The sequence below is a fragment of the Vigna unguiculata genome, chromosome 1 (assembly GCF_037176805.1).
Source record: "Vigna unguiculata cultivar grain cowpea cultivar isolate G323 ecotype 2 chromosome 1, ASM3717680v1, whole genome shotgun sequence".
Taxonomy (NCBI): domain Eukaryota; kingdom Viridiplantae; phylum Streptophyta; class Magnoliopsida; order Fabales; family Fabaceae; genus Vigna; species Vigna unguiculata.
This window is the reverse complement of record NC_140792.1, coordinates 44430737-44445633: the sequence shown is the minus strand read 5'-3', so window position 1 is coordinate 44445633 and position 14897 is coordinate 44430737. Positions and strand designations below refer to the sequence as shown.

Below are 14897 nucleotides of genomic sequence, written 5' to 3'. Positions count from 1 at the left end.
ATAAAATCATCATTACGTAAAAAAAAATATATATATATATATATATATATATATATATATATAGAATAACTTACCTACCTTAAAGCTTAACCCAGACATCCGCACAAATGCAAATTTCTTTTCATTATCATTATCTTTTACTTTTGTACCGTCTCTAACTCTTCCAGGGCATTATGGTGTTTTGGTATCTTGTAATGATTATGCGAACGTAGTAACATGTTTTTTCATAATGTTACGCGAAAGAATCTGTCCATGTTTTTTTTCAACCATTTATATCTAATATATCATGATCAATGAAACTAATTTGAAGGCAAGCTGATAATGAACTTAATTAGACAGATGACATAAACGAAAAAGAATGAGCAATAAAGTAAAATTAGAGTAAACAATTTGTGGAGGGTTGGTTATTCCTGGAAGAGTCCAAAACAGTACTGGTGTGTGATGTTGGGATGAAACAGAAAATGGAATTATTTTATGGAGCACATGGATGATGAAGATTGCAAAATCCTGGCACATGGCCCACAGGGCTATTCCCCTTTTGAGTTCGAAGGAGGGAAGAAAAGGCCACCATGGACACAAATGATGAAGCAGGAAGACCTTTTAATACATAGATAAGATTTCAAATCTAAGGTCAACTATGCATGCTATTGGCTGCTTTTATACTTCCATCTAGTTGCATTGTTGGACACAGTGGTGGCCACATTTTTGTCCCGAGATGATAGCAGGATCGTTCATATATTCCAAGGCCACGATTTAAGTAGTTAAATAATTCCACGTGACAGAACAATATATTTGTTGTCCAGGTAGGGTTTAAGATTGTCCATAGGTAGGGTTTAAGATTGTTTATTATATCGAAAGATGTTACATAGTGATACGCAGTGATTGAGTGATTAATAAACTTCTGGTCTCGAACTCTAAGAAGCAATACTCGACTAGTGCAATGGTCTAGCGTCTTTGAGCCATTTTGGATCGTCCGAGACGTTTCTGAACCGTGAGGAGTAATAATTATTTTCTCAAGTGTTACTAGTATATAATAATTTGTGGTCATGGGTTTTAGAAATGTTTATTTTGTACCTCGTCTTTCTCAGAGGTTCACGAGTCCAAGACAAGAGATAAGGTTGGCAGCGGTTTATCCTTTACAGTTGGAAGTGTGTTCCTGGTTGTTGTTCCAGTTGGAGTCAAACCCAACACCCGCAATTCATGTGATTTGTATCGTGTAACGTAAGAAACATATGCCCCTTGTTTCTCTAGATTCAACCTTTCGGATTAATAGTTGTTCCTGTGGGTTTAATAGTTAAATATTGTTTAAGAGTGGACAACCACAATTTAAATATATATATTTTCTTCATTTAGGAAAATTCATAATCTTGATTCAATATTTAATTTTGTATATCTTTTTTATGTTCTTACCGAAATTTGATTGGTATCATTGACGATGACGAAAAGAAATTTCGATGCTTGAGTTGAGCGAGAAAATGTTCTGTCATGAGAATGATTAGAATTCAGAATAGAGAGTGAAGTTGATACCATTTAGTAGATATTAAATAAATAATAGAGTTTAAATTGGATGCTTGAAATAATATATGATTTATTTGAAACAAAGGAAACTTTTATTTTCTTTTATTGTATCACATTTTATCGCGAATATGGTTGGTGCATCTGGATTATACTTTAAATGGGACCACTTCTCCCCATGACTAGACCAAACTCTTTGATCTACGAGAGGTTTCTTCAAGTCTATGAGTACATAATGCATTTGCATTATTTTATTTTAATCCATTATGTGTGTTTAATAGATCCGAGAGAAGTAACAAGTCACAGTTCCCTCTATAAGTAGACTCTCTAACTCAAATAATATTATATCAATATCTCATTCTTGGAGGGGTAATCATTCTTGGAGAGGTAAAATCTAGTTTATGTAGTTATCTATTTATAGCATTTTTATTTGACTTTTACCCTTAGGTGATTAAGAAGAGTCAATCACGATTTAGACTTTACTTTGTGCCTAACTGATTCCCATTTAGTTATGTTAAGAGTTGTTCTATTATTCAAATTGTTACTCTCTTTTTTCTTGATAATAGTTAATGTTTTCACTTTGGAGTATATGCATTTCCAAATTGTGTGCTTTTCTTATAAACATTATTATTACTAATAAGTCAACCAAAAATTCTTAGAGTATCGATATTAAATTCTAAAACGACCTCAACTCTTCATCCATATTGCTCTAAACTTAGGACGTATCATATCTAAACTGAAAGAAATAGATCACCAACAAATAATTTCAAAAACCGTGACATCATCAAATGAGAAAAAAGTAACAGTTAAACCTTCTTGGTGACACTGCCATTTTTTCTTTCTCTTGATGCATAATAGTTCTATTAGAATTGTAGAACAACACAGCAGTGAGCAAAATTTTAACTTTTTTCATTCTGTATGTGTGCTGTTTATTTCTAATGGGCTGATTTAAACACAAAATTCATTTCGAATAAACAGGTTTGGGCCGGCATAAAACTGTTAGATAACCCAATAAACAGTACAGAAATTAGTCCCTTCAACATCAGTTTTCAACCTATTTGAACCAACAACGGATACCATTTTCTTAGTAGTGTCAATTTAAAAAAAATGGAGCATTCTAGAAAAATATGCTTCTTCTAGAGTAGCTCCTAATTCTCTTTCCAATACGCACGTTACACGTGGCAAAAGATGACGTTGACACGTCAAAATAAAAACACGTGTTGCAGAAATTCCAGAACGTCCCTAACATTCTTTTTCTCTTTCTCGCTATGTCAATCCCATTTAATCTGAAGTTGATCTCATGGTGTTTCAAACATTAGAAGTCCAAAAACAAAAACAAGGCATAGAAACAAAGCAACAACGTTAAGATGCAGTCAAGACTGTCGGAAGCAACAAGAAGAGCCTCTTGTGCATTATCTTCAACTACTCGTTTGAGTCTAAAACGTGAATTTTGCTCCGGCACTCGAAGTCGAACTGCAGACCCTGAAATTCATTCAGGGGAACAAGAAGCTGGTCCCAGAGTTCACAGGGGACAACCCCAAGTAAGTGTTGACCTTCATCATCACTCTATATATAGGCTTTTGAATCTTCATATATATATATATATGTTAACTTTGGGTCTTTGAGTGTTGCAGGGTATAAGTACAAATGATAAGGCTAAGAATGAGGAGATTGCTGAAACAGAACGCAGAGCAAGCAAAGCACACGAGATGTTGAAGACTCCGAAATCTCCGTGTGAACCTTCCCCGAAACTGAAGAGCGCGGGGGTGAACCAGCGATTGGACCCAATGATTCAGCAAAAACGGGAGCATACGTGGAAAGGTTTAGAAGAGGTGAGTTGTGCTGGGCTTGATGGAAGTCCGTGGCCGGAGGATGAAAACAAAGGGAAAGAGGACGATAAAGATTACTATAAGCACCATAAAGCATCGCCCTTGTCGGAGATAGAGTTCGTGGATTCACGGAAGCCGATATCTCGAGCCTCTGATAAGACCGCAGATTCTGGAAGAGGGATAGATGTGATCGGGTGGCTGCCGGAGCAGATGGAGTCGGCGGAGGAGACACTGCTGAGGGCCGCGGAGATGTGGCGGCAACGGGCCATGCGTGGTGACCCTGATGCACCTCATTCGAGGGTTCTGAGGGCTCTTCGGGGCGAGGACTTCTGAGAATCTTTTGCTATGAAAGTCTTTTCAAACTGAAAAACAATCATACAAATAGACCTTCGGATCAATAATGGCATGCTAATCTCCCTGTACCTTTGATAAAGTATTTTAATATAGTTTTTAAATGATGAGTAATATGATACAATCAGTATAATCACCACTTAAATCATTTATTATACGTGTTTATGAAACAAAATTTAGATTTATAGCGTCATTGATTTTTCTTGGATGTTTATTATTAAATAATTAGAAAAGTTACACACTAAAGTGACTGTAATTATATATAAAATTAAAAAAATAATTAGACAATTAACCAGAAATTTGAAGTAATTGAATAAATTAGAAAAATAATATTTTGGAAATATTATCATGCTTATAAAATATATAAATAATCTTATTATGGTAATATTATATATATATATATATATATATATATATATAATTTTTGTGGGTGTTGTTTATATTTTATTTGATGAATTTATATTAGGATTAAAAATGTTTTTTTCTTGGTTTTATTAAAAATTAAATCAATAATTTTTTAATTATTTTTATTAATAATTAAATTCAAATAAATTTTGTAAATAGTTTAAATTTAAGAAAAATAAGACACTTAATACTTTAAAATATTATAAGTCTTTAATCATTACTTTGTGAATCATTAGAATAGATGTTATTATTTTAATTCAATTTTTTATGATATTTATTTTGGATAATATTTTATATATTATCTAAAATAAATATGTAAAATATATAGATATTTATAAAGAGAAAATTTGAGACTTTAATATATAACAAAAATATTATGAATAAATTTTTAAAAATATAATAAAAATAAATTAAAAAATTCAAGTGAGTGTTTTTTTTTAAATAATAATATAAATATAGATAAAAATAATAGTTAAAGATAAGTTATTAGTGATAATGATAATCAAACTCACGATAATGATCAATAATTTTAATAATTTAATAAATTTTAATTAAAAAGTCTTATTCTTAAGATTTTTTAAGTCTTCCAAATTTTTGAATCGTTTATATAGAAGAGAAAAAGAGGAAAAAAAAAATATTTTGTAGAGAATTTTACTGCCTTCTCACTTTATTTATTGTTAGATCGAATCGTTTATGTAAAAGAGAAAAAGAGAGAAAATAAAAATATTTTGTAGGACATTTTACTGTCTAATTTATAAACGACCATTTTCACTTTATTTACTTTTGGATCGAGTTGAAATTTTGTTGTAGAGAATTTCACTGTCTAATTTATAAACGACCATTTTTACTTTATTTATTGTTGGATCAAGTTGAAATTTTGACAATTTGTTGCTTTTTATTTTTTTCATTTGTCAATTTGAGATTTAAGATTAAAGATATCAATTCGCATAATAATTATTTTTCTTGGATTCTTTTAATATTTAAAAGTATTATTATTTTGATTAATTGATTTGATTTAACATTGTCAATTTGAGATTTAAGATTAAAGATATCAATTCGCATAATAACTATTTTTTTTGGATTTTTTTTAATATTTAAAAGTATTATTTATTTTAATGTATTGATTTGATTTAAATATTTCTGTGTGTTTTGATTTGATTATTCTATACCTTTATTTGATCTTGTACATGTGAGTTTGTACTTATCACATTGACATGTTTATTCTTAAAAGTTACAAATCGGATTAATCCCACTTGTTTTGCACCAATCAGCCTCTGATGTGCAGAAAACGGACCCATTAGTCCGCAATATGAAAATAGGTTTAAGTTAACCCTTTCCGCAGCATGACAGACCGACCCATTTTCATTTTATTTTTCTATCCATTTTGAAATTTTTTTCTGGACAACTTCTTTCCGCACCTCACAATGTATTCCACCTGCACCTCCATGGGGACAGGGAAACGATAACTCTACCCTTAATGAAAAAGTAAATAAAAATCTAAATTTTATTCTTTCCCGCTTCATATTCATCTTCTCCATAAGTGGCGCATACCTTTTAAGGATCCCATTTTTCACACATTTAGTAACATACCTCAATTGAGGAAAATTAAATATTAAAAAGCTTGTGATAAAATCATGAATGCACTCAGATTTAATCTGCCAACTGTTTTTCTCAATTTACTACTCTTTCATGCCATTAGCATGAGAGGACGAGAACATAGTCAAAATGTGCATTGCGGTAGTGGTGCAAACGTTGTTCACGGCGGTGTGGTTTCACTAGTTTCTTTGGCATGTTATATTCATGAAAGAAAATGAGTTTTTGAAAACTTCACAAACTTTTTTATAAATAGATTAAAGTAGATTAATATTTTATTTTTAATGAAAATGAAATAATAAAAATATTATTATTTTTATCTTATTTAATAGTTTGTCAAATTTTGTTAAATTTTGTTTATTAATGTATTATTTTTCATTCCTAAATACAAAATTTATATTAGATTTTATATTATACAATCTGAAAAATGCAATTAAGAACTAAAACATAAATGAAAAACTACTTGAAAATGCAATGGATGGACACAGTTACTATAAATCATCATGAAAGAGCACCACTCTTTACTAATCACTTCTACAAACTTCAAAAAGAACATATTTATTTTCTTAACAAATTGTGTCATGGACCCGTTCAATTTGACCTTCATACTTACTTAACGCGTTGAATGAGTGTAATTAACGTGAGTTAATGAGTTGAGATATTTGTTTCGGTCTAACTTTTTTTAAGTCATATCAGTTGTTGAACTTGACTCATTTTCTCATCTTAGTTTCTTTTATGTTAAAAATATTGGTGTTTTCTTTTTAAAATTATTATTGTCAATTTTATTTTATTGTTATTACTTATAAATACTTACAAGAGTTTATAAGGATTATTTTCACTACATATTTTAATATTTTTTAGTATTATTATTGTTTCTATCAAAGTTTATATTAATCTAATTTCATTACTTTGTTATCTTCTTGCTTGATATATGACATATTAAAAAACTAATATATATATATATATATGCTATAAGAATAAAATAAAATTAAAAGAAAATATACTTGATAACAGTATATAGTAAATAAATAAATATTATGTCATTCTCTCAAGTTATCGACGTGAAAACTGTGTGCATCAACTTGCGGGTAGAAAAATTTAGTGCTTTGTATTTTCTTTATTTATTAATAGAAGCAAGAACAAGTGAGAATTAATTATGATCCAATTCCGACTACTTTGACTTATAAACAGTGTCAAAATTACATCAAAACAAATTCACCAAAAAACTGAACTTCACCCATATTGATACTTTACCAATGACTAATGAATCATGCAGCTTAAATGATTGCCACGCAACTTGGTAATGTCTGGTATTCGTAAGATATACACGACACAGAGATTGTGTTTTATATGCTTTTGTTGCAAGATTTGATGATGAGAGGATGGCGTAGAAGATAAAGCACCGACAACAGGTGCGGTCACGATACAGTATAAACATTCTTATCATATCATCACTATCGACAAATCAAACCCATTCTTTTCACACATTTTACTCTTTTGGGAGCTCTTCAACCTTGTATCTTCTCAAAGTATCAAACCTCAATTTCCCAACTCAAAATCATGTCTATTTCATTGCATTTGCGTTCTTTCTTCTCCATTATTCTCTTCTTTTCATCCAGTGTTAACGTTCTAGCTATCACCCAACAAGCAAAAGACTTGGTCCCATGCACAATGTGCGCCGAGTGCGAGAACCCATGTCAACCCCTGCCACCTCCACCGCCACCGCCACCAGTGGTAGAGTGCCCTCCACCACCTCCACCGGCACCTCCGCTTCCACCGGCGATTGTTGAATGTCCACCACCACCAAAGACAGCATGTCCAGATAATTGTGAAATACCAGAAGGACCACCCGCAGTTTACTTTCCACCAGGAACACCATATCAATACTATGTTCCAGGTAATGTCCAGAATAGCGGTGGAAAGATGAAGCCATATCAGGGGATACTCTTCTCCAATTATCTGACTTCTTATTCTCTCTATTTCACCAACTTCATTTATGTGGCTAGTTCTTGTCTTCCTTATTACTTCGTTAATGCTTAGTTTACTGTGGTTGAGCAATTCATTGTCTCCCTTATCAGTTTTTTTACTGGGTTAACTCTGGTACACTCAGATTTGTATTACAAAAATTAATGCTAATAGAGAAAAAATGATCAACTCATGGTGGTAGGTGTGCGCAGAAGAAACCACTTTTAAGCAGAAGAAAAGAATGAAAACAAACAAAATAAAATCTCAGCACTGGCTCAGTTCCGCTATTCTCATTCAGTGTTGCCAAGATAATAAGGTGATTGATAATCGGTAATATGTGCTTGCAAACACATCAACATATCAAAATCTAATTGTTCCCAATAAGAATTAAACACATTTTAGATATTCATTTCAATATAATTTTTGCGTAAAATACTTGATTGTTGATACTTAAAAATACTATATAAATATATTTTATTTGAATTTCAGTATCATGTATGGTTAAAATTCTGGAGTTAAAAGAGTATTAATTTTAAAAAGTGTACTTATAACAAATTTTAAAAAAATAGTGTCAATACAATATTTTATGAAATTTAGAGATATAACATCCCCTGGCCCACCCCATTGTTATGTCAGGTCTGCAGTCCAATCCACCTCAACCCCTCACCCCAAGTGTCCCCCACTTCGTAAGACAGGCAGGTTGTTGTTATCGAATTTTCAACCTGACCTTTAACACCCTAGCAAACCAAAAGATGCTATCAGTTGCACTTCTAGTTTGTCAGACCTTATATATCCAGTTTACATCCCTATATATATCAAACTATATCTCGGAGTGAGTATTAGTGTATTTATCCTGTGCGCCTGTATTTTTTTTTTTCTTTTTCTAAAACTGAAAACTTATATTTATATTTTTTTAACATTGTTTTAAGCATATTCACATGGCACCACTTAATTGGATTAATATTTTATTTTTAAATAATTTAGTATAGTTTGAAAAGAGGAGAAAAAAGTTTAGTGAAGAGTTTGTCAAAATTTGTTAACAAAAATTTCGTCAAAATATCAAAATTCTATTTATAATATCAAAATCCTATTTATAATGTGGGAGATTTTTTTAATTTTTGAAAAACAAATTATTCTAAAAACTAAATTAAAACATTAAAATTAATATAACATTTTAAATCTTATTTTTATTTTTAGACTCAAGAAACTACATTGATTTAAATGACTTTGGCATAACTATAAAAAATAAAAAAAAAATAACATACCATTCACATCCTGACTTTTTTTTAGTAAAATTTGGAGATAAAACAAATGTAAAATAAGTGTTAAATTAAAAAAAAATATTGGACTACTTTTTTAATAAAAAGTTTGAATTATGCTAACCTCTTTTGGTGTCATACTCGTTTTTTAATATTTTTAATCCAATTTAACAATATTGTGCATTTGTCTCTTATAACATCCTCCGGCCCATCCCAGTGCCATGTCAGGTGTGCATTTGTCTCTTATAACATCCTTTGGCCCATCCCAGTGCCATGTCAGGTATGCAGTCCAATACATCCTTTAACACCCTGGCAAACCAGAAGATGCTACCAGTTGCCTGCCTTGTGGGTAGTAGCTTTTTTGTACTCTACCTGTTGAATAAACATTTGTCCCGTACTCTCGTATCCATATCAGTTGGGTATTTGTTTTGCGAGTGTCCGTATAATTTTTTAATATCCACATGTATCCGCGAATATTTATAAAAAATAAAAAAATATATTTAATAACATATTTTAATCGTAAATTCAAATAAAATATAATACATAACATTTATAAATTTTAAACAAAGTCCAAATAACCGATTTAAATAGTGTTAAATGACCTGCCCCACAAATCACTTGGCTCGCGGGCTGGCCTGGTTTTTTTTTAATTCTTATGATAAAACTTTCAATGTTTAAAAATTGAAAACCTTTAAGAAATTCACAAAATTAAGTAAAAACTTTGGGAAATTAGATGATAAATTGATAATTCAACATTTTCATCATATTCATATTTATACTATAAGATATACAATGTATTCTTTACATTTTAGCACATTAAAAAATATATAATATTTGAGAAAAGTATAGAGGTTTTGTGAGGAAGGGGAATAGAAGAAGATGACGGTAAATTTGACTTTTTACCTTGTTTATGTGGGTGCAATAAAAAAATATGGGGGTGTAGAAAGAAATTCCTTATACCAGACAAAAGACGAGTCAACTAGTCCTGACCCACTCGTTTGTTATTTTTTTTAAAATTAAAAAGTAATTTAAAAGATTAAGTTTTTTTATATTATATTTAAGAGCATGTAAATATATAATAATATTGTCATTTGAATCATTAATATTTACAAATTAAGTTTATTAATAGTTATAATAGAATTATTTAACATGTAAATATAATAATTATTTTAATTTATTTCAATTAAAAATATTAAATAATCAGTTCAAAGTTTAAAAAATATTTATATAATTAAATAAGTTTTTAATATTTATGTAAATTTGTGTAAATAAACAAATTTTGAAAACTAATAAAATTTTAAAAAATAAAAAAAAGGCAATCAAACAATTCTCCAACCCATCCTATAATAGGGTGGTACAACTTTTGGTTATTTTTTTTGTGGTGGATTAGTTCGGTTTGACCCATGTTTGACCAATTAAATCAAAATGGGTTGAATTAATTTGTTTAGTCATCAAAATTATTTAAGAGACAAAAGTTCAGACATAATGATGAATTATTTATTATATCATGAATGATTTGGTAATTTTTTGTGATAAATAAAAGTTCAAAGAAGAAAATTTCGTCTTATAAATATTAGGAGTATAAAGTAAGTGTCAAGCACATAAATTTCATCTTGAACTTAATTGACCAAATCATCTTGAAAGTATATATATGTCCTAAATCCTATCCAAATTAAGGATATGTTTGAACCAATTTTTTCATGTATATTTAGAAAAAAAATCACTTTTTGTATAAGCTAAAATCACCTTACACGCATAATAAAAAAAATATAGAAGGATTATAAGAAGGAGTTTCTATGAATTAATTAGCAGTAATTTATGAAAAAAAAAATCAATTTTAATTGTAAAAATAAGCATTAATCTTCTCAATTTTCATTTTTAAAAATGTTTATGAAAATACTTGTTGAAACTTACTCTAACTAGAAAATAAAGTTATATAAGACCTTTTAGTTAACTTTTGTAGTATAGTGGTGTTTTGCTATTAATTAGCAAGACCATTTAAACACCATAGTCAACGTCAATTTCAACTCATTTAATCACCGCAACTGCTGGAACCGCAACTGTTGAAAGTAAATGTAATAAATACAACAGAAAACACAATTTTCTTTAATCTTCAATAAAAAAAACATATATTTTAAAAAATAATATAATCTTTATGGATGGTTTATAATTTTATGAAACGTTAATTTTGTTTTTATCTCTAGTAAATGTTAAAATATATGTATTTTGTTAATAAATAGTGACAGTAACATTTTGAAAATCATTTTAACAAATTTATACATTTATAATATTATATTTCAAAAATTTAGGAAATCAAAATGAATTAATTACTTTATTGGTCTATATAATTATGTTAAAAATGTCTTGCAATAAAGATAAAATAAACTATAATTGAAATTTTTGTCCGTAAAGAATAATAATAATAATTATTATTATTGTAAATTAATGCTTAGTACTTTAGGAAGTACAACTAAATTACACAATATTCTCAAATATGCATACAACGACTTTTACATGTATTAATTTATAAAACTAGTAAGCCTTTTACAGACAATAGTTATAACCATCGAATTCAATAATAAGTAGAAATAAATTTTGTTGATTGATAAGGACAGAGTTTATGTTATGTGTCCATTAACAACTAATATGAAAAGGTGTATTTTTTTACATTGTTCTTTTAGGCAGTTTTCCTTGTGATCAAACAAACAAAAAAAATGTACATAATATATTTTCATCTTATACTAATAAAATTAAATATAATTAATAATCCGTGTAAATATATATTCATCTTAGATCAATATTAAAATATAATCATACACTATTTAATCTTAAGTCCAATACTAAATTTTAACTTAATCATCCCATTATAAAAAAGTTATTTGACTGCATGCTACCGGTAGTTTAATACCGAACTAACATTTCTGGTCAAATAGTTAGGACAAAGTAGAATTACAAGAATAATTCACATATTACTACACTAATAAAGGTTAGAGTATTATTGGACCTTTAGTAAGCTTTCTAAAAGGAAAAAAACTCATTCAAGGTACTATAAATAAGATAGGTAAGTAAAACATTTAATGATTTTAGAAAAATGATAATCAGTGCCCTTAATTAGTGTCTAATAATATTGATTAATAAATAATTAATGTATATTGATATCATTATTTTTACATTAAAAGTTAAAATAATTAAGTATATTAATTAAAATAGTATAAATGCATATAATAGATTATTTAAAGACAGAAATACCTTTTTAATTTTTAGAAAATATATAAAATAAGGATTTTGAAATTTTTAAAATCTTAACTCAAATTGATACTTTAGTTATTTATTTTTTTGTAATTTTAGATGATTCATACAATTTTTCATTTTTTTATGATTTCTTTAAATTTTCTTATGTTTAATTATATTTAATTTTTAACAACATTAAAATATAATTATTTTATTATTTTTTTAACTTTTATTGATAAGCATTAAATAAAATATTAAACACACATGTGCAACACTTAAATATTTTTGTTTTTTAATTAAAATATAATTGCATTAATGGTTATTAAGTGAAATTTTATTTAATATCACATTTAATTATATATTTTTATATGATTCGGTATATATTAATTATTTCTAATGAGTACTCTTATACACAGGTTAACAAGACCGTACTTTTAATCCATTTACATATGTTATGGATGAGACCGAATATATTTATTTGTGCGTCACAACCTTTCGAATATGTCCAACCGGATAGTGTTACATATGGGGAGTTGTATGGTTAAGAGTGTATTTCGCATTACATGTATTTTTTTTTCTTAAAAAATTTAAATGTTTAAATTACAACAGAAAACAAATTAAAAATATTAAAATAATAAAAATTGTAACCTAGTGAACAAGAGTAGCATTATGCAAAGGAAGGTGTGATAAGAGAAGACGATTGATAACGTTGCTAGAAAAACCTTCATAAGGTGGTGGTGGGGTAACACCACGGGAATAGCTTTCATAAAGTGCTGTTACAAAACCAGTTTCCATGAAAGAAGAACTTTGGAGAAGAAAATCAAGTTTTCAAAAAGAGAACGATGCAGAAACTCAACTTGTAATTCTAACTAATAATCTTTTATAACTGATATAGAAAGTAATAAGGTAGTAAAATTTAATTTAATTTTATAATATCTATTTATGAGGTGAATTTGTATTTTTAAAACACTCATTTATTCTGAGATATATAATAGTTAAAAATTTGATTTATTTATTTTTATAATTTAATTTTATCTTTAATAAATGAGATTAAAAAAATATTATATAAGTTGAAGAACTAAGAAATGTATAGGTGGTAAATCGTGTTTTTGCATTGTCGTTTACTCACGATCAGTACTACTAGTATAAAAAAATAAAAAACAAAAAATTAGAGAGAGACATTTATTGGAAAGTGGTTAATTTGGTTTACAGATACGATGTAATTAATAAAGGCAGAATAAGTTACATGCAGTTACCCCATATGAAACGCAACTGGGTGCAAATTAATTGATACTTCCACATGCATGCCGACCGCATTTATACACTTATACCTACATTATGCGCAAACCATTAATTCATTTTGAGGTGCCTTCTCACTTTTCTTCCCAACCTCTATTTAATTCAAAACTCAACGTATTTTAATTAGCAGAGAAGGATTTTTAAAACAATTTTACAATATATTTTAAATCGTTTATTCCAAATGCAAAATTGACACTAAAAAAAGCTCATGAAAAAATGGGAGAAAATATGGAAATGTCGTCTCCTCAACCACCAGCCGAAAGACGGAGGAACATATTAACGATAACCCTTCATAAGTCAACTTTAAGCTACCCCACACTCTATCTCTGTTTTACTCTTTCTCAAAATCAATGCATCATATCTTCATTCCAGAATCTGCAAACCAACGCGTTTAACAACATTAAATAAAAAATACCCATCATCATGTCATAAATATGCAATATTATTTACTATTCTTAATACCTATCATCACATTAAGGATTATACATCTTGATATGATCAATAAAATTATGAATTTGAATTTTCTGTGTTGTTCGTGTGTTATTCAAAATAAATGGATGGATATATTATTTTTCTGTTTATTTAATTAATTGCCTTTGTTCAGCTTTCCGAAAGAAAGAAAGAAAAAGAACATGGGATGCATACTGAAATTATATCTTCCCTAGGCAGACAGCTGCAAGTAGGTATACTTGATTTAATATTCACTACTACGCAAACGACTACTCTTTCTCTATACTTATTCATGGAATCTATTGTCACATTGATACACACAATATTTTTAGAACACTAGGTTGGAACCATCATAAGTATGCATTAACTTCAAGTATATAGCTAGGAACTAATAATAATAATAACAATCATCATTATTAAATGTTACGTGACGTAAACATTATACTAGATAGCTTTTCTTACGAACTACTGAAATTAGTAGAATGAAGAAGTGCATATAGTTTTGTGCAAGATCATGGATTTGTGATCCTAGTAGTGAAAAGAATAAACATATCGATCTAATAAGAATATAAAATAAGTGTCCATTAAGAATAATTAATATGTTTTAAATTTTACAAAAATATAATTAAATATAATATTAAATAAATTTTGACTTAATCATCATAAATAAAATTCTAATTTATTTAAAGGACAAAAATATCTATAAATGATATACAACTTTAATTAATAATTTATTTGATTGATGTACACCTGTAAGAAATTTAAAAAAAATAATAAAATAACTATTTTAATATTGTCAAACATTAAAATATAATTAGACCTAAAAAAATAATTTGAAAGAGTAACAAAAGATACTGTGAAGAAAAGGAAGAATTTTCACATGAAAGTGTAATATTTTCATCAAAGTTTAAAAAAGACTATAAATTTCAAAGATTAAAGACGGTACCTTTTAAACATTTTAAGTTTCAATCGATACTCTTCAAATATTATAGAGATATAT

General features: G+C 28.3%; 2 protein-coding genes across 2 annotated transcripts; both read left to right on the top strand.

The window, feature by feature from the left end:
• Window positions 1-2793: 2793 nt before the first annotated feature.
• LOC114180456 (GATA transcription factor-like protein) lies at window positions 2794-3809 on the top strand. Its single transcript, XM_028066772.2, has 2 exons — window positions 2794-3056; window positions 3150-3809. The coding sequence occupies exons 1-2, from the start codon at window positions 2883-2885 to the stop codon at window positions 3675-3677; spliced, it is 702 nt and encodes a 233-aa protein (XP_027922573.1). The 5' UTR covers window positions 2794-2882; the 3' UTR covers window positions 3678-3809.
• Window positions 3810-7126: 3317 nt separating this feature from the next.
• On the top strand, window positions 7127-7751 carry LOC146889003 (uncharacterized). The gene has a single exon (XM_085665261.1). The coding sequence runs from the start codon at window positions 7254-7256 to the stop codon at window positions 7731-7733; it is 480 nt and encodes a 159-aa protein (XP_085521387.1). The 5' UTR covers window positions 7127-7253; the 3' UTR covers window positions 7734-7751.
• Window positions 7752-14897: the final 7146 nt, after the last annotated feature.